Source organism: Oryctolagus cuniculus, chromosome 5 (assembly GCF_051225735.1).
Source record: "Oryctolagus cuniculus isolate XC-2025 breed Fujian yellow rabbit chromosome 5, ASM5122573v1, whole genome shotgun sequence".
NCBI classification, from domain to species: domain Eukaryota; kingdom Metazoa; phylum Chordata; class Mammalia; order Lagomorpha; family Leporidae; genus Oryctolagus; species Oryctolagus cuniculus.
The window spans coordinates 44,669,843-44,691,277 of NC_142871.1; the positions used below are offsets into that span (position 1 = coordinate 44,669,843).

Here is a 21,435-nt window from a genome sequence, read left to right on the forward strand (position 1 = left end):
AGAGTAACCACTACCCTAAGCCAATTTCTCACTTCCACACTATTTGATCTTCATCACAGTTTATGAAGAACGTTTGGGCCGATCTTCATCAAGCTGTGTGCTTCTGCACAAGCATGCCACAGCAACACAGCAGTCTCTTTTCCTTAAAGCACACCCATGAATTTCTGTTCATTCTTGCTTCTCCACTTCTAACTCCTGTGCAGAAATACTCTAATAATGCCATGTTTACTTATGCACTGTAGTTTTTGTACTGTCAAATTTTATCCTTTACTTTCTTTAACTTTAAAATCTATTGGAACAAAAGACAAGAGTCTTCTCTTTTGAAAATTTTATTAGGCATTGCTAGATGATGTTGCATGATGTATTGCACACATCATGTGGTAAACAGTACTCCACAGTAATCCATACAACAGCTCATACAGTGATAATCAAAGTAGTTTGATTCCCATTATAGTTTTCATCCAAGTAGAGTGAATTTCTTTATATTCTTCCATGAGATCTGATCTCATAATAAAATTACCCTCCCATTATAAAGTAACCAACCAAAAAAAAAAAAAAAAAAAGGCCCAACTACAACCAAAAGGTCATAGGGACATTACTGAAAGTCCATAATTAGACTCCAAAATATCACAAGATATTCATTTTAAAAAAACTTGTCCCTAAAATTTGTGTGATATGAAACTTGGGTTGCTTTAACCACCAGCAGCAAGCGAGACTGTACTTACTAAGAGCGAGCAGTACACTAACACATATCCACTGAAAATTACTGAGGTAATAGATTTTTAAATTTCACCACTTAAAAAAATCTTTAAATTTCCAGGTCCTGTCCAGCAGGACCTATCTGTTGGCAGGAAGATTCTTTTCCTTTTTTTTTCTTTGTCAAATATTTACACATATTTGCATATACAACCTGTGTCTTTTATCTTTTCTATGCACATGGTTTATTTTAATGATTCATCATACATTCATCAGGAAAAGTATATACTATGGTACATAAAGAACACAAGAAAACCAGCATTTTGTATAAAGTAAAACAAAGGCACAGACCCAGAAGAGCAAAATAATATATTACACAAAATGGCTTGATGTCCATGAAGTCCACTGTGAATGAAGAACAACATGTCAATAGTGAACGCCATGGTCTCCAGCATTTGGATAGGAGTACACTACTGATGAAATGTTGCCAAAGATAAGTTGCAGAGAATCAGTCAGATTTCTCTAGTACCATATACTCACTCTTATTGTTAATGCTTTCAGTAAATTTGTCCTAATTGGAGCCACAGTCAGTCATTCCAACTCCTGTTTGACAATCAGCATTCTTGTATGTGCATCGTTTTAAAACACATTCCAACTTCAATGGCTTTAATTTCTGTTGTTTAAAATCCATTTTTATACTTTGGCTTAAAAATGAATTTGAGGAAAATACATCGGCTAGTCTGCTGTTCTAAAGATTGTACAGTCGATTAAGGTAGCAAATACAGCCTATATACATACCTAAAGATACACTGTCTCACTAGCAGTTTAAATAGAGGGACCAAAAAACACTCACAAAAAATATATATGGCTCTTTAGATAAGAAATAAAGTCAAGTGAAAAAAATAAGGCACTAATAACATATAACTGTTATATACTCATCACACAAAGCACCATATGGAAAGTTAAAGGGAATACAAATTAGTGCTATTGGGAAATGGCAACCAACCCACTTTCCCTGGCTTTTATTCACCAGTTTCTTCCATTCTTTTCAGTAAATTAGTAACAAACACTCAAGTGGTGAGGAAATTATATACTATGTTCAAAGCACAATTCGTGGCACCAACAGCAAGAAATAATTTGGAAATAAGAAGTTGATTGCTCTAACAATGTAAGAAATTAAATGGTCTTTTAAATACTCTATTTTCCAACATTTTCATTTTCATTTCAGCATATTTTGTTTTCCTCTTTTTCTTTTCACAGATTTCTGCATAAGAATATTAACATTGTTTTTTATTTCTACCTGCCTCTTTCTTACAATATATTAAAAATGGTTTCTTCCAAATAGTTTTCTCAATATCAAAGTTAACTGTATTACCACAGAAATTCAGAAAAAGTTGAAAAACAAAATTACATAAGTATCTTCTGATATCAGTGAAAAATCAAAGAAATATTTCAATTGAGCTCATTTTAAACATGAAAAGTATTATGATGCACATTACTTGGGAAAAGGTTACAAATTTTATAGAAAACTAAAAATATACAATATAGTGGAATGGACAGGATTTGATATAAACTGTTAGTGAAAGTTATTAACTCTAAAATTAAGAAATTTCTTCCCATTTGCTATTATTGAGAATATATTTTAAATGGGCTATATTTTCCTTAAATAGACAAAAATTGTTCTTTAGAACTGCAATTTCTGAACATACAATAACAGATTAAACATCTGCTTTTCACCATCTTATACTCCAGAAAAAGAGAATATTAATAATTTAATTGTCCCACAGTTTTGCAATACAAATATATTTGTTTCACTAAAATGTCTTATAATCAATTGTGTTTGAAGTAGAAACAAAAGCACTAATTCTCATGGTGACTTAATAATGTGTTAATATAACTTAATAACATTTTAATGCCACTGAGTTTGTGTTCCTTCTACCGAAAATTATTTGTCATCTTTTAGAATTTACTATTTATTATTATGTCGACAATTACTTTCATAAGCAACAAGGTTATCCATTAACTTTCATATTAAAATGTGTAGCATTGTCCTTGTTAAGGTGATGGTATTATTATATACATGCATATGTATTTTCCACATATATGCAAATCAATTACTGTTCCTAGGTTTCATATGAAATATAAAGTTGGTCTACCCTTTTTTTTAATATCATCCACAGAATTTTAATTGTGATGAAAATGATAATATAATAAAAACTATTAAGGGGTGCCCATATGAAACTTTTTAAAAAAGTAGGCCTTTGGTAAAAGGGTTTGTAGTGATCTGATAAAAAAATGTCATGGTACTTTAGAATTTTTTTATAAAGAAATATAAAGCATGGTAATGTTCTATAGACTGAAAAAATTTAGATATTTGTATCAAATATTCAGGTACTATTTGCTTGAAAGAATCAAGAAAAACATTTTGATAAAAGAGGCAGTATTATGATTGAAAAATGTCATCTTTAAGAATTTGAATTGTTGAAAATATTTCTTTTGATGGGGCATGAGGTGAACACATAATAAGTTTACAAAGAACCAACAACAGACAGCACAGCTTGCCAGCCACAAGGAAGGATCTGAAATGATATTATTTCAGTAATTTCTGAGGCCCTACAATAGCCTAGTTTGACTTCCTTGGACTACACCTTTACTAAATATATCTTGAGTGTGGCTTATATCTAAATAATATCAATGAGAGTTGAACATTTGCAAAGAACAAATGGTTTCTCTAGCATAGTGCTAATAGTTACATTCAATATGATCTATCTTAGATTATGAAAAAGTTTAATAATGTTCTCAGCTATGAACCCATGGTTGAATCTTATATACAAATGTCACACTATGGAAATCCACTCGCAAGTCCAAGCTATAGAACTTTTTGCTCAAAGGCCCTAAACCATAGCCATAACCCATTATGGGTGAAAAATGAATAACCTGGGGTCAGGCTGTGTGAATGTCTACACACACTTTGTGTTCAACTCATGTGCAAACACAATACTGATCTTATGATATTCATAACACAACTTCTGATGCTTGATTTTAGAGTATTATTAGTCCTTCTAATCCAAAAAACATGTTCTCATTCATTTGACATGCTTTTTGACAGAGAACAAGGCAGTATTCTCCAACAGGTATCAAGAAGAGATCAAATTATTCCAGGAACTCCTGATGCATTTCAATTTACAGATAAAATAAACCAAGGTAAATAAGTCAATTTTATACTCATTACCAGGGCTAAACTGTGGAGTCCTTTCAGTGCTGAATTTCATTTCAGTGGAGTCAAAGGAGCACACGGTGGGGCAATTTATCCACAGTTGGCCAAGATGGGAAGGGGACTGTAGAGGCAAAAAGGCATGACAATTGGGAAATCTAAGAGAAAATATGAACTTGATGTTGAAGTATGAAGGTATCCCTTTTCAAGCAAGGAAGACAGTAATTTAATATTAATGGAACAAAGTGAGAAAAATGTGGCATGGAACTGAAAAACAGGCAGCATTTTCTGAGTTACTGTGTGTAATCTAAGTGATGCAGTGTTAAATAAACTTAATGAAGTGTCCAAAAAAAAATGAAGTGTCCGAAAAAAAAAAAAAAAAAAAAAAAGAAAAGAAAAGAAAAGGAAGGAGTGGCAATGTTGCATGTATTTAAAAAAATAATTTATTGCTTTTTAAGTCCATATTGTCCATCAAAACAGTCATTTATTCAGCAAAAATATGGTTTATAGTATGCATAATTACATGCTTCCAAAGTGGACAATGTGTCTAGGGTTCTGTAAGGTATGTGATATATTAAGGCTTCAGTTCATTCTCTAGATAGACAAGTATGATAGTCTCACACTACTGTGGCTCTCTGTTTCTTGGATTTGTAATAGTCAAAGTTCTAATCTTAAAACAGTGGTATAAAATAGAAGTTCCACACAATACTTGGCTTTGAAATAAATTAGTTTTACTCTGAAAAACCACAGTTACCAAGGAGTGCCTACTACATTTCTTTCTTAAAAGTTTCTATCATCGGTTTATATCTCAAAGGTAACATTTCCTAATCTTAAATACTCCCCAAATTTTGGAACTCTGAGTTTCCAGACCATATTTCAATACCTCTATAAAATTATTTCAGTTTTATCAAAGTAAGCATGTGGATACATATATAAAATATAATTGTATACCATTTTAGGAGGAAAATGTCAGAATTAAATCGTAATCATTTGAAAAACAAAGCTTTCTCAAACTGGTCACTGGTGGTAGTTTTGACTTTCATGTCTCTACTGAGGGGACCTGTTTTAAAGAATTAATGAACTATGCAATAGAAATTAACTGAATATTTTAAACAAACATTCCAACCAGGTTATTATGTAACATTTTTAAAGTATTAGTTGCTATTTTTGAGCTTCTTTTCACCAATTTCCAGGATTATCATAATCTCAGAAACTTATTTTTTTCAGGTATGTTTTATGTATTTAAAATTTTTAGCTACTGATTACCCCTAAATTTAGAGATGACATGCGGTCATATGCTGCTTAACAAAAGGGTATGTTCTAAGTAAAGTGGCATTGGGCAATTCTGTCGTTGTGTGACTTCAGAGTATACCTACAGAAACCTACATTGTACCGCCTACCAATCCCATGCACCTGGGCCATATGGTACAGCTATTATCACATATGCGGTCAGGCATCGATGGAAGTCATTAAGTGGTGCATCACTGTATTCTGTATTTGCTAACACTGTTCTCTCTCCACTGAAGTCCATATAGATGTCCATTGCTTTAACTCTTGTTAAATCACTTGGATGGCACAAGTATTTTAAAGTGCATTATGGAACTTTAAGGCTGTATGTTAACATATTAATATCAAACAATAAAGCTAACCACAGGAAAAACTACTTTCAAAAACTGGTTTTAGTCACAAATGTGGAAGAATGAGCATACACTTCAATGTGAAGACTCACATTAAGGCATATATGCATCTTGCTTACAAAATTAAAATCTAAGATGGCTTTTGGTATTAATTTTCTTTTTTTGTACTTTAAAAAATTATCCCAACTGATGTTATTTAGGTTACTAACTTGTTTATAATTAAAAATTTTAATAGGCAGCATGTTTCGGCAGATACACTCTGAATTAACAAAGGTCAGGGAATCGTGCTGATGCTCTGCACCTGCCAGACCTCCTGTCTCTTTTTGTGAGAGGATTAGTTAGAACAGCAGAGGTTTAAAGAAAAATGAAATGGGGAGGGGAACCAGGGTCTGGAAGAAACAACCACAGTGTGTAGAATACGGGCCATCCATTTGGGTGGAAGGATTGAAAAGTACAGGCGTCCTGGGGCCATGGGACCCAAGAGATGGTGAGTGCTACACAACAAGGCATTTCCTGACAGGTTCCATTGAATCTTGATGCCATAGTAGAGAATGCACAATTAAAGATATCATGTTGCAACCTGACTGGTGTTTAATTATATTTGATTGTTTCCTGTCTGTTCTACTCTTAAGATACAATAGCACCTATCAGAAAATCAGTGTGGTGGCTTACAAGACGTTGCTTGCATGAAAAGGTTTGAGACCTCTCCTCTTACTGCACACACTGAAATCCCCAGGGAACTGCTGGGATTCAGAATAAAATGAACGTTTCGTGCCATTCCACCAAAACTTACAGGATCTAATTTATCTTTTTATGGCTTATTTTTGGGATTTATAATTGCCAACCATTGCTCTTACTTTTCACAATGGCATAACATGTGGAGTAACATGCATGAACATGGATAGTGTTTTCAAAAATGTGACAAGCATCATCAACTTGGCTAGAGTTTGTCATTTAAAAACTTCAAGTTTTAAAAATAGGCCATCTCCAAATCCAAATCAATTCATCTTTCTCACATTATCTGAAATATCCTATCACATTTTATTTTTATTGGAAAAAAGATTAATTTCCTCTTATAAAAGTTTTGGCAAGGTACTCATTTGGCTAATAAAGCATGCAGGAAATTATCCTTCCAAATATACTTTCCTTCAAAAATTATGCACTCCTATACAATCTTTCATTTTCTCCAAAAAGAGGTTCTCAAACACCTTATTTCTATGATCTAATTTCCTGGAAATGCATTACAAATTTTATTACACATATCTTCTAAAAACCAAATTTAAAAACTTACGGAAGTGTTTATGCAAGGTGATAAAAACTTATGCAAAAGGGACTTCACTAATGCCTGGTTACTGATAGAGCAGTTAAAATGACCTTGATGTCCATTCAACAGGGGACTGTGTAAGTATAGCCCCACAATGGATTATGTAGTAATTTACAAAAGAATGAGGTAAATTTATTTAAACTTTTATGAAAAGTATCTACCAAATGAAGAAGTCACAGCACAGTAAGAATATTATTATTCTATTTGTATAAAACTAACACACACATTGATACATATGCACACACACTTAATTGTATATTTGCAGAAAGTGGAAGAACATATACCAAAACCTTAATAGTGGCTACCCCCCAAAAAATTAGGGGTAAACAGATAAATTTGTATTTAATAATTGTATATTGTTTTATTTTTAAAGGAATATATATTAAATTTACAATAAAAACATATAAAAATGAGAAGCCTTGGATAGAAAGATATTTATGTTATGTGCACACTTCTTTTCCTAAAATAGTTCTTAGAATTTATCCCAAAAGTTACTACTGTTGTTATATCTTCAAAGTTGGCACTGACATATAAATACTTCTTTTCATTTTATTCTGTTTTTAAGATCCTGATAAAGCTAAGTAAAAAAAATTCACTAATAATTAAGTTACCAGCAGAGAAAGGCCAAATATAGCAATCTTATAGGAGAAAAATGCATACATTAATTTAAAAAAATCTATGCATAGAAAAATGAAAATCTTGTGTAACACAGTGCACACTTCTCAAGCACTGGTGAATAGTCTTCACTGATAACAGACATTGCTGTAACTGGGATAGTGGAAAGTTTTCCAAATTATATAAAAATACTTCTAAAAGATAAGTTATTCAAAGAAAGGAATAAAAATCCCTGAGTAAGCCAAAGACAACAGATATAAAAACCTAAGAAACTAGATGATCTAAGACCAGAGAGTATATTACTCTGCCAGCTGGCATATATGTATATGGCAAATGTACGCATATGTATGATACATATGTGTAGATATATATCATACACGCAGATATCTGCTAGATTTATAAGTCATCCTATTCACACATTGCCAAACTAATGCCTAAGTTCAGGAAAGGTGAATTTGCAAAAATGAAGCACTTTTATGGCAGAAATACATGAATTTAAGCTAGAAATTCTCATTCGTTAAGCTTTAATACTGGAGTACCTCAGACAGACACTCAGGAATACATGGAAGGGAAAACGAAAAGATGGAGCTGTGAAACCAGAACATCACATCTTCTCATCTTGCATTCTGCTTCCTGCTACCCCAGGACTGCCAGGGATGCCACACCCTCTTCTATCTGAAACATGCAAGCAGCCCAGAAGCTGTAGTGGAGCTATTTTGTGTTATTCAGAAATACGAACTGAGTGGCTTCAGCCATCACTATCATGTACTCTTTAGGTCAAACAAAAGTGATAAAATGTCCTTATGCTCTGGAGTCAACAAAGACAAACTATCCATGTTAATGCATGTTTTGTTACCTTATCTATTTGGAGTCAGACAAGGTTGATGACAAATGAGTGCTATATTTATGGCTCACAGCTAATTTTAAGAATTTGGAAATGACTGGACACTGAGGCTTCTTCACTCTGCTGGTGAACATTTGTGATGAAAACAATAGAATATCATGGTTTAGTAGATACTTGTCCTTTCTTATTTTTAAAGAATTCTCAGGTTAGAAGAAAATTCCTGAAATATTTTCTGCACTTTTTTCTTTTCCAAAAGCTGTTTCTATTGTAGATACATCTATGAAGTTTTGTTTTCAAATTACCCCTCCATAAGAAGATAGAGTTTATGCATTTGAGCAGTCAACCTAAGACAAATCCTTCAAAAATGTTTGTTTTTATGAAAAACTTTGGGACAAATAAAAAGAAAGAGAGACTAAGGGAAAAGGTGGAGTATTAAATAATGTAAAACCTTAACTTCCAGCACAATTCTCTGTAATTACAAGTTGGTTAAAATATTAGCAGAGAAGGGATTTGTTTAAAGGCTTAAGCAGTTCTCTCTATACAACAAACTTGTTCTTTGTATTAAAGAAACCTGTGTGGAATAATTTATCCATAAAGTGAATCACATATGTCAAAATATAGGAAAAGAGTCAGCATTTGGGTCTGGAGAATTTCCTAAAAGCATCCTATTTTGTCAGTTTACAAAGCTTCATATTCCTTGAGGGGAACATCGACAAGTTTGTGTGTGTGTGTGTGTGTGTGTGTGTGTGACAGAGACAGCAAGACATAGAAAGGGTCAACATCAGGATAGCCTGTTGTCTACATTGACTTTAATTCAATACATTACCAAAGTATGCCCACAAAGGAACCGTCATCTTTAAATAGGTCTACGAAAATGTGGAAAAATAGTGTAGAGGCAGGGAAATAGATAAATACAGGGTGACTGGGTCTAGTTTTAATCTATATTAATATATACACATATTCACACCCCTACACATATATACTTCAGTAACTCAGGATTCTTCTCATTAATTTAGTTTCATTAGTTCCCTTTAGGGCATTGAGAGTTTCAGCAATGACGGCATCTGAAGGATAAAAGAATTATACTGCTTGGGCCACAGATGACAACAGGTGCATTCGGTGAGCTTTTATCTTCCGCAAGTGGCAGAATGCTTCTTGGTACAGATAGGACTTGAGCTGTTCACACCAAGTCTGGAGGGTGGCCTGGGGGGAGGTGCAGGGGTCAAAGACAGTCTGCGGCAATGCTCAGGAGAGGCGTGCTCAGAACAATTCTGAGGATAACTGGTTCTCAAGTAAAATACTTTCTTCCAAGGACTACAAAAGTCAGAGTTATGACACAGATGTTTATAGTTTATGAAAGTGACTGTGAAAAGCAGCAATTTGTTTAGGGAAACAACAGGATACCATGTTGGGAGCGCACCATAGCTAGAGGCATTGTGGCCTGCAGGGAACCATGGGAGACCAAGATGGCAGGAGGCTGCTGTCAGTGTTTTTCAGGCTGTGATGCACAGATGGCCGTACCACTCTGTCAAGCTCCTACTTGGACCTCCTGAGCCAGGGAAGCATCTGCCCTTCACCAGTGCATACCTGTCCGTGACCGTTTTCTCTGTTTTTTACAAAGGCAATAGATAGGAAATACAAATAAACCTAGGAATTAAAAAAAAAAAAAAAGAAAATGTTATGCTGAATTAGGAGCATGGACAGTTAGGGATTTCTATTTAAAATTTTTCATTTTTACTGAATTGCAAACTATTTATAAATCATCATTATTTAGGAATATGTAAACATGGAGAAGAGAGGTAATTATGCTATGAAATATATTTATTTCTAAAAGATTTCATTCTTCATCATTTCCTTTAGGTTTCTCCCCATTTTATCACCCCCTCAGTCCTAACAGGTTACATATGGAATAATGCTTTCTATCAAAATCTCAGGCATTAGGTTTAAATGCCCTTTATTCTCCATACTCATGCCATTTGGACACGGATGGCTGCACTTAGTGTCAGGCACAGGCCGTGGAGCCCAATGTCGGGTTTCACTTGCAGTTCTCCCACTTAAGACATCTTTCTGAGCCTTAATTCCTCTACCATAAAGCAAAGATAATAAAATCCACTTCGCAAAGTTCTCACTCCCTGACAGAACTTAAAATGTCAAACATTTTATAATCCATTCTGTTTTACACATGCATTACTAGCTAAACAGAAACGCGCATATAAAAATCACTCTTCTAGCAAAAAAAAAATGCCACATTCTATCTACTATATGGAGCAGTCATCAAAGCAGTGTTTATCTATGGCATTTAATTTAAAATGCTCTAACAGAATGCTTCTCAAAGTGCGGTCACTGGCCCAGCAGCATCTGTACCATCTGAGAAGTGTTTTAGGGATAGGAGGGGCCTTCAAAACGTTCATGGAGGAGAGGCCTTTGGTGCTGCAGTTAAAACCCTGCCTGAGGCTGGCACCGCGGACTAGGCTAATCCTCCGCCTTGCGGTGCCGGCACACCGGGTTCTAGTCCCGTTTGGGGTGCCAGATTCTGTCCCGGTTGCCCCTCTTCCAGGCCAGCTCTCTGCTGTGGCCAGGGAGTGCAGTGGAGGATGGCCCAAGTGCTTGGGCCCTGCACCCCATGGGAGACCAGGATAAGTACCTGGCTCCTGCCATCGGATCAGCACGGTGTGCCGGCCGCAGTGTGCCAGCTGCAGCGGCCATTGGAAGGTGAACCAACGGCAAAAGGAAGACCTTTCTCTCTGTCTCTCTCTCTCACTGTCCACTCTGCCTGTCAAAAAAACAAAAAAACAAAAAAACAAAAACAAAAACAACCCTGCCTGGGATGCCCATGTCCCACCCTGGAGTGCCTCAGTTCCAGGTACAGATGCACCTCCGATTCCAGCATTCTGCTAATGTCATGCTGGGAGGTAGCAGGCCATGGCTCAAGTACTTGGATCCCTGCCACCCTTGTAGGAGACCAGGACTGAGTTCCTGGCTCCCAGCTTCAGCTTCGCGCTGCTCCAGCTGTTGCAGGGAGAGTGAACCACCTCAGGGAAATCTGTCTCAGCCTTTTGAATTGAAAAAATTAAAACAAATTAAACATGAAAGTTAGTGAAAAATACTCATTTATGAAAAAAACATGCATGGCTTTCAAAATGTTTTTTGTTCTAAAATAAATTCATAATGGCATCCTCCACAAACTTTTTGAAGCACTGTCATACACATTCATGGCTTTGCCCCTACACTGAGTCAGAAACTCAACCAGGAACCAGCCAATCTGTGTTTTAACCAGCTCGACAAGATATTCTAAACATGGTGAGTCTAAGAACTACTATAAAACATGTATGTTAGTACAGTTATATGAATACAAGTACACACATAGGATTTTAAATTTTTAAAATTTCATTTTTATATTTTAATTAATTTTTAACAGATTCAATATGATTTAAACACACAAGTCTAAGAACATAATGATATTCCCTCCTTCTCTCCCTCCTTTTTCCTACCTTTTTTTTTTTTAGTTTTGAGGTAACATTTTATATTTATATTACAGGAAAAAGGCTTAATATTTCACTGAATAAGAAGTTTAACAAATAAAAAGCTAAAATACCCTAGTTTAGTGGGAATACACATAACAGCTAAACAACAATTGAATGGAAAAATAACCATTTCACTAATATACAGGATTTTTTTTTTTTTTTTTTTACAGGCAGAGTGGACAGTGAGAGAGAGAGACAGAGAGAAAGGTCTTCCTTTTGCTGTTGGTTCACCCTCCAATGGCCGCCGCGCTGATCCGATGGCAGGAGCCAGGAGCCAGGAGCCAGGTGCTTTTCCTGGTCTCCCATGGGGTGCAGGGCCCAAGCACCTGGGCCATCCTCCACTGCACTCCCTGGCCACAGCAGAGAGCTGGCCTGGAAGAGGGGCAACCGGGACAGAATCCGGTGCCCCAACCGGGACTAGAACCCGGTGTGCCGGCGCCGCAAGGCGGAGGATTAGCCTAGTGAGCCGCGGCACCGGCCTAATATACAGGATTTTTTTTTATTAGTCATTCATAATTTCTTTCAATGAAGTAGAACCAAGTAGGTTTTTCTTTCTTTCTTTTTTTTTTTTTAAGATTTCTTATTTATTTTATTTGAGAGGTAGAGTTATAGATAGTGAGAGGGACAGACACAGAGAAAGATCTTCCTTCGATTGGTTCACTCTCCCGCAACGGCCGGGACTGTGCTGATCCGAAGCCAGGAGGCAGGTGCCTCTTCCTGGACTCCCACATGGGTGCAGGGGCCCAAGCACTTGGGCCATCCTCTACTGCTTTCCCAGGACACAGCAGAGAGCTGGATTGGAAGTGGAGCAATCGGGACTAGAACCGGTGCCCATATGGGATGCTGATGCCGGGTTGGAGGATTAACCTACTGTGCCACGGCGCCGGCCTGAGTAGGTTTTTCTGTTTGTCAGTGCTCAAGTATATGATGGATGGATGTTCTTATTCACACTGACACATTTTCTGCTTTAACCAACAATGTACCACAGCCTCTTTTCATTGCTACTCCAAGCTGAAGCCAGAATCGGAAAATTTGAATCTAGAATACAAGGTCTATCAATGTTGGTATTAAAGGGAGTTAAGAATGCTTCAGAAGATATGAACCAAAGTGGGTACAAACTGAAAAATAGTCACACGAATATATCCGATAGGAAACATGCTCCTCTGGATGTATGATAACACGATTAGCTACCTAGAGCAGGCATGGAAAAGAAATCACAGCCACTTGGTAACCATCTCATATTATTCCTTTAGCTCTCATGTTGTCCCTATGGTCCTCAGAAATTTCTGTTCTCAAGTACATGAAATGCTTCTTACCGATTACAACCGCTATGGCCCCTAGTGCTAATCCCAACACCAGGATTAGAGGTGCAACAAATAATTTTCCAGCTGCAAAACAAAGGTAAAAGTCACTTAGAAAAGTCTCAAAATGAATTTGCTAGACAATTATTCCACTGCTTTTAAAATATCTAGATGTATGTTATTTTTCACAAAGTCTGATTATAAGTAAGGCAGTATTTCTCTAAGAAATCTATCAGGTATAGAACAGATGGACATGGGGAAGTTGAATAATATCATTGAAATCCTAGGCACTTGCCTACAACATCTCACAAATCATTTGTCCTTTATAAGCAAACAAATCACAGGAGGACGGGTTTCCCTTATTCTATTAGGAAAATGTTTGCTTTTGCTTTTCCTTTAGATCTCTTCGATTTTCAATTTCAAGATGTTGAGCAATAAAGAAAGGAGGGACATATCTGAGTTGGCAGAGTTGGCAGGAGAAAAGTTAGCTTACAAAATGGAGCGTTGGTAGGCTTTCTATAGAGGGCCTTCTGCTCAAGGTCATAACTGAACAAACAATTTATTTACTTCTTGTGTTGAAAAAAAAAAAACAAACTAATGAACACCTAGTGAACAACACTCCCAATAGGACCTTTCAACACTGATGCTCTGTAAGAGAAAAACTACCAGAAAATATACAAAATGTTGAAGGTCATTCAACTCAATCATTTTAACAAATGTATTTTTTATTTTTATCTGAAAGGCAGAGAGACAGAGCGAGAAGCAGAGACAGAGATCTTTCATCCACTGATTCATTCCCCAAATACACACAGCAGCCAGGGATGAGCCAGACATAAGCTAGGAGCCTAGAACACAGTCTGAGTCTCCCATTTGGGTGGCAGGCACCCAGTTACTTGAGCCATTATGTGCTACTTCCCAGGGTGCACATTAGTAGGTGGCTGGATCGGAAGTGGAGCCAGGACTTGAACCCAGACACTCTGATAGGAGATGTATGTATCCCAAGCAGCATCCTGACCTCTGTGCCAGATACCCACCCCTGTTTTAACAATTTAAAAATGAAAAATTAAATAGGAAGGCTAAATGCTGGTAACCATGCCCAGAGCATTAGTCAGCATTTTCTTTTCTAAATGAATGACTAAGCAGTGATACTAACAAATGCTAGTCACATGAAAACAAAGCACAGAAGCAATAATCAGAATCCCACTGAGTTGGAAAGGCACTATCCCAAAATAAACACTAATAATTAATGTTCTGTCCACAGCAGAGTAATCTTAAGGCATGTGATACAGCTGTACAATTGCACAACCCAAATACAACAGGAGATAAGAAAGGGGCAGAGACTTTGCAGTTGTTTAAGGATGAATCAGCAATACAACTCTATAAATTAAAGATGGTACCTTGGAATAATCAATTATATAGGTATATAGTTTTTGCTATATACATATACATACACATAAGGCAGAAATATAACAGACATCAGTTGGAAATTTGTTAGAAAAAATATTCACTTTTTTTTATTCTTAAGAAATGGTCTTTGGAACCAGATGCGTATGAAATACTGTTTTTAATATCTGATTTAAAATGATTGCCATTCAGGAGACACAATATCTAACCTTGAGTTTGACTTACATTTTTTCACTAATAACAATCCAATTAATACTAAATCCCATTTAACAAATATTTTAGTATAGTCTTTAAAAAGAGGATATGAATTTTCCAGAAAACATTTAATTTCATCTACTTGTAAGGCAGAGTGACAGAGACAGAAAAAGAGATTAGTCTTCCATCTGCTGGTTGTTCACCCGCAAATATGCACAGTGGTGAGAACTAGGACAGGAGCCAGGAGCTTAGAACTCCATCAGGGTCTCCCAAGTGAGTGTCAGGGGTCCAAGCACTTGGTACAACATCCACTACTTCCCAGGATGCATCAAGAAGAAGTTGGATCAGAAGCAGCATAGCTGGGATTACCATGGGTGTTCCAGTATGGGATGCAGGAGTCCCAAACAGGAGCTTAACCCTCTGCACCACAATGCCTGCCCCTTTAATATACTTTTTTAAAGAAAGTTTTTATTTAATAAATATAAATTTCATAGGTACAGCTTTAGGAATATAGCAGTTCTTCCCCCAATACCCACCCTCCCACCCCCACTCCTGTCCCACCTCCTACTCCCTCTCCCATCCCATTCTTCATTAAGATTCATTTTTAATTATCTTTATATACAGAAGCCTTTAGTATACTCTTAAAGCTATGCTTAAAACTTTAAAACATTGTACCTTTTAGAAGAGTCTGTTTCTCGCCCATACACATAGCTCAGTATGTTCATTCATATTTCCTTTTAAAGTAATTATCACTATATTTTTATTACTGCAATGAAACATGACTGTAAAGTGACAGCACTGAGACTTTTTCTCTCTCAAATATCACAGAACTCAAGATTCCTGATAAGGGGATACTTCAAATAGTTAATAGAAAATGCAATTAAAGATAAGTTTATATTGGTGCAAAAAACTAAAATTCATGCATTGTTTTTCTTTTCTTTTCTTTTTTTTTTTTTTTTGACAGGCAGAGTGGACAGTGAGAGAGAGAGAGACAGAAAGAAAGGTCTTCCTTTGCCATTGGTTCACCCTCCAATGGCCGCTGCGGCCAGTGCGCTGCGTCCGGCGCACCGCGCTGATCCGAAGGCAGGAGCCAGGTGCTTCTCCTGGTCTCCCATGGGGTGCAGGGCCCAAGCACTTGGGCCATCCTCCACTGCACTCCCTGGCCACAGCAGAGAGCTGGCCTGGAAGAGGGCCAGCCGGGACAGAATCTGGCGCCCCGACTGGGACTAGAACCTGGTGTGCCAGCGCCGCAAGGCGGAGGATTAGCCTAGTGAGCTGCGGCGCCGGCTAATGCATTGTTTTTCATAATAGGCATTTTCCATGAATCTTTGGAATTACCCTCTTAAGTGCTCCCTCTTCATTAGGAAGTAAGACACTCTTTTAATTATGTAAACTTTGTTCAAAACATGGTAAAGTCTAACTTTCAAACTGTCTGAGGATTTAACATACTTTCTTATTCCTGGGTCAGTAACAATTCTTTTAAAACATTTTCAATAGCTAAGATAATAATCTATCATACCCAAATATCCTATCTTTTAAAAACATTACTATATTTAAAATTTTGTTCCAGTTTTTGCTACTTTAAATTATACTTGCACATAATACATTGTCATCTTGTAGATTTATCATTTATCAAAAGTCTTTCATATTAATATAAAATTTCTTTAAAAAATAATTATACAAATTTTCCAATTTATTCAGAAAATTTCTAGCATTGAGAATTAAATTAAAAAAAATCTGCTACTTAGTAGTCTAAAATCTTACATAGATTTATATTTATTTGACTACTAATAACACTGAATATTTCTGAACATATTTATGGGCTATTTGTGTTTCTTCTGTAGTTTCAAATTCATCTTTTTTTAAAAAGATGGGTACTGGGGCCTGCACTGTAGTGTAGTGGGTAGAGCTGCCACCTGCAGTGCCAGCTTTCCATATGGGTGCTGGTTTGAGTCCTGGCTGCTCCACTTCCGATCCAGCTCTCTACTATGGCCTGGGAAAGCAGTAGAAGATGGCCCAAGTCCTTGGGCCCTTGCACCTATGTGCGAGACCAGGAAGACAATCCTGGCTCCTGCACCTGGATCGGTGCAGCTCTGGCCATTGCGGCCAATTGGGGAGTAAAACAGTGATGGAAGACCTCTCTCTCTCTCTCTCTGCCTCTCCTCTCTGTGTGTAACTCTGACTTTCAAATAAATAAATACATCTAAAAAAATGGGTATTTATTTTTAGAATTAGTTCCATTGATTTGTTCATATGAATTATTTACCATCTAGAAATAATCTATTTTGAAGAATTAAATAGCTTGACTTTAAGTATTTATTTATTTGACAGGAGTAGTTAGACAGAAAGGGAAGAAAATCTTCTACTCCCTGGCTCACTCCCCAAATGGCTGGGGCTGGGCCAAAGCCGGGAGCCAGGAACTCCATCCAGGTCTCCCACATGGGTGGCAGGGTCCCAGTCACCTGGACTATCATTTGCTGCTTTCCCTGGCACATTAGCCTGGAAGTGCAGAAGCTGGGATTCAAACTGGTGCTCATATGGGACACAGGAATCATAGGCAATGGCACCAAAAATGCCAGTCCCAAAGCTTCACATTTTTTTGCATGGGATAATATGAGAATTTTAAATTTTCCTCAGGCACTTTTATTCCCAGGACCATTCATCAGATAGTCTGCATTCTCCCTACTTGGGAGATGCCCCGGAGTCAGAGGCTGCTCATCAGCCCCGGATCTGTTCTTCCTCATTCTCTGTGAGTGGACCTTCTGATTAAAAGCTGCACATCTGGTCATGTGGAAGGAAGACCACATTCCCTATCCTCCAGCCATGAGAGCAATGCAGGTCCTTTCTCTACCTTTGGTCAGGGACATCTGGAGGCTGGTCCAAGACTGAAGGAGGATGCTGGGTCATATCACAAAAGGATACTGGGTGGGATGGCTTTCTATCATCTCTCTCTTCCACAGCAGAAGTAAGTAATGTTGTGTTATTGCCTTCTGTGGGAATGGGAGAGGTGGAGACAACTCTACAAGGAGTTACAGTGTAACTGCACTTAAAGCACATCCCAGCTGTGCCTGGGGTGGGAGGACAGATCTATCTATGTCAGGTTTATCTGGACGCAGCTGTAGGTATGCACATGCACACGCAACCATGCATGCACACACACTAAACGGAAGTTAGGGCAAAAAGAAGACCATTTATAGAAAGCTGACCACAAAGTTTTTAAATAAGAAGAAAACAGAAAAGAGTGGACAGAGAAAACATCTTACTGCTAACAATTTTGAGGGGTGCTCAGATCACTGTTCATTTTACAGGCTGCAAAATACCTCTGATGTTTGACCAGAGATGAGGATGCTAAGGACAAGCTGGCAAATAGCTAGAGGGCCCAAAGAGAATGCATGCAAAGTGCTACTGGGTAAGTAGGGCAGGAAGTAAGTTCCCTCATGTAAGAATGCCTACACAGAAAAACAGAAAGGAAAGAAAAAACTGGCCCAAGGAAAGATTATTTAAAATAAAAAATGAAAGGAAACATCTTGTCACAACAAAATCCAAGATGGCAGTGAAGCAGGAAAGAAAAGCCCTAGAAGTGCAGAAAATACAAGGGTCTTGGTTTTGGGGTTCTCTCTGTATATTAGATTTCCCAGTAGGTTACACCTCTAAACCTAATTTGCCATGAGTTTTCTCAAAGCATAATTGTTATAAATGTGAGTTACATGTCTAGCTATCTCACTAAAGTCTACTAATTAGCAGTAAATATTGGTAGAATAATTATAACATCTACAACATAAGGAAATAAACAGAAAACACTGAAAATCATTCAAACTGATCACAACTATTGTACGCTGTTAGCTGTGGGAAATTATATTATAGGACATTAAGCTCTGAGAGGATATTTTTATAGAGATCACTTAAGATTTCAGCAAATGATGGTACTGGTTTCCATACGCTAAAGTGCATTTGAAAATCTATGTTCATTTCTGTACCAGATAGAAATCTGCCAGCAGCACCCACGTTGGTCTGATCAGCGACCACAAGAATCTAGAGATGGGAGTATTTCACCACAGTAAAAAAATGACAGAGAGCAAAGGAGCAACATAAAGACAATTTCACACAAAAGTAGGTAAAAGGGGTGAAACAATGAAGATGTGAAAAAGTATCATATACATGAGAGAAAGATGGCCAGGAAAAAAAACCTGGAGTTCTGCATGGTAAAAAAGAGAGGAAGAAATCTCACAGTGGGTACATTCTAGAAGAGTAGGGAACTATTGCAGTAAGACATATGAGGTCAGAAGAATATTATCACCCCAAGGCAATGGGCCAGGACAAGTTGACTAGGAGTGCCTATCTGTGTTCATGATTGTACATTCGTGTGTCTGTATGTGTTTGGGGAGAAAGGGGTTGTATTTGAGGAGGAAGAGAGGAGCAAAGTGTCAATTCATGAAAGCATTTATATTTAGGTAATTAAACTTGGGTTCTTAGGCAGTGAAGGCACCTGACACTTATTCCACTAATTATTAGCTGTTAATTATTCATGTAATATAAAAATATATACAATGACATCAATTATACAGACAACACAAACTCCACTGAAGGGCTCTAAAATAGGTATACTTATGATTGTGTTTTTTTTTTTTTTTTCTGGCCTTTCTAGACCATGTTGCATGTGATTCTGTACTGTATGCCTTCTGTGAATGGAGGTCATGTGTAAGAAGAGCAGTCAGTTATTGTCCTTATGAAAATAAATGTGGCCTTGTCTCTTATGTCAAGGAACTTACACTAGGGTTGCAGAAATTTAAAAAGCTAATGACTACAGATTTCTTCACTGTAATTAATTGCTTTTCAAACACAATCTGCCTGCTCATAGAAGCACTGTCTTGTATGCACATTTAAGTTTTCAATTTTGATTTCAAAGAGAGAAAGAAAGGCTTGGGGGTTGAAGGCCCTACTACAATACCTGACGCACAGCAGGCACTCAGAATTTTCCCAGCTGCTATAATTCTATTATCAGTATTCAGTTCCTAGGGAAGATTCCTGCAGGCATGTCAGATACTCACCACAGACTGACCCTCGCACTAATCTCCTTAAATGAGGTCTCTCTGGGAGGTAGCGATATTTGCATCCAAATATACTGAGGTTTGATGTGTGGTCTCCAAAGAAACGGAGCTGGCGGTATCTCTCCCCACATCGATAACAAAAATTAGTGTTACACTGTGAACAGGTCATGTGGTCACATCCTTCAGTTCTCTGGATGTGGATCTAAACCAGCAAAAGAGAGAAAACAGAAGAAAAGGTTATTAAAGTCTTTAGAAGTAAGATCCAGCAAATTTTATGGAACAAAACATACAGGTTTCACTGAAATAAAAATATCATAGAGCATTCTCAATGATGTCAATTTGTTAATTACATTATATAATTATATAACTACATTATATAATTACAAGGTTATATTTTTCCTGAATACTTTTATATGTGTAAAGCTGGACAACATTTCAGGTTATTCAAGCTGTTGACTTATTTTCACCAATAAATGAATACATTGCAACACATCTAACTCAATAGTTAAGAGGCAATTAAAAATGCTATATAATTCTACTTTATTTACACAACTAACAGCAAGAATGAAGTGACCTGGGGAAGTAGGGAGAAATGAAGAGAGGATGTGAATAAGTCTCAAAAGAGAAGTCCCTCACTGCTGAAGGAAGTTGACAGATTTGTGTATTGTATACCATCTTCATTTCTAACTCTAGTGTCATTTATAAATACACTGTTCACAGGACTGTTTGCACCACACCATACGTGCACATAAACACCTTCCTATGTTGTTGTGGCTACAATGATGGTAAATACAGATTCATCTGTAATACAGCAAGGCTTTTTTCTTGGACTGCCCACCAGATGTCCAAGTGTAGTCATGGACTCAGCACTGAGGCTCTGGTGTACTGAAGATATAGCCAGATCTATCTGGGATGTAACCAGATGCTTGACTCAGAATCCCAATGGGTATCATGTATAAAGGGAGCCATCTTTCAACCAAAAATGTACATGTTTTGTCTGTTAGGTGGACAATCATGAGAGAGAACTTAAGATTATTTAACTTAACATTATTTCAAGAAAAGAAAAATAGTTTGGTTATGTAGCTCAGCTCCTAGGTGAGTGAAAACAAGATCACCTAAAAAACAATTTTCCTATTTCACTATAGAGTAGGTACATACTGCATGGAGGTTGCAACTTCATTGATTCAGATACTGAATATATGTGAGTTTTTAATTTGAATTTTTATTTGAAGTGTTTCTAATATCATTTTGGTTGTTGTAAGGTTCTATCCATGACACTGCTTTGGGATGACTGTGTCAGTGACTTTAAATGCAAAGGGAAACTTGACAGTTAATGTGTTAATCAAACCCTACAGGGGCCATTTCAATCTTGTTAGTTAAGTCATGGCCACAGTCCACAACTTTATCTATTTCATGTGAAACGGTGCTCTCCTTCTCGTAATATACAGCATACTTCTCTGAAGTTTAGTAGTGGTGTAATTCAGTTATAAATGCATTGTTAAAAAGCTGTCAATGATGTGGAAATGGAATAAAATTGCCCAGGAGAAAAAGAAAACCTCTGTAAAAAGAGAGATGAAAAAATAAATCCATGCCAAATATACCCTTATAGGTTTTCAGACTAGAAACATCTGAA

General features: G+C 36.9%; 1 protein-coding gene across 2 annotated transcripts in view; it reads right to left on the bottom strand.

The window, feature by feature from the left end:
- Positions 1-313: 313 nt before the first annotated feature.
- The window catches only part of RNF217 (ring finger protein 217), a 141,607-nt gene continuing 120,485 nt past the window's right edge, over positions 314-21,435 (bottom strand). Inside the window, exons 4-6 of one of the 2 annotated variants that reach the window (XM_017345347.4) lie at positions 19,803-20,004; positions 13,171-13,242; positions 314-9,977 (exon numbers count right to left, since the gene is read on the bottom strand). In XM_017345347.4, the coding sequence (XP_017200836.3) occupies positions 9,904-9,977; positions 13,171-13,242; positions 19,803-20,004 (348 nt within the window). In that variant the 3' untranslated portion in view covers positions 314-9,903. The remainder of the gene's footprint in view (positions 9,978-13,170; positions 13,243-19,802; positions 20,005-21,435) is intronic. The other variant, XR_016234501.1, reaches the window with a different exon arrangement.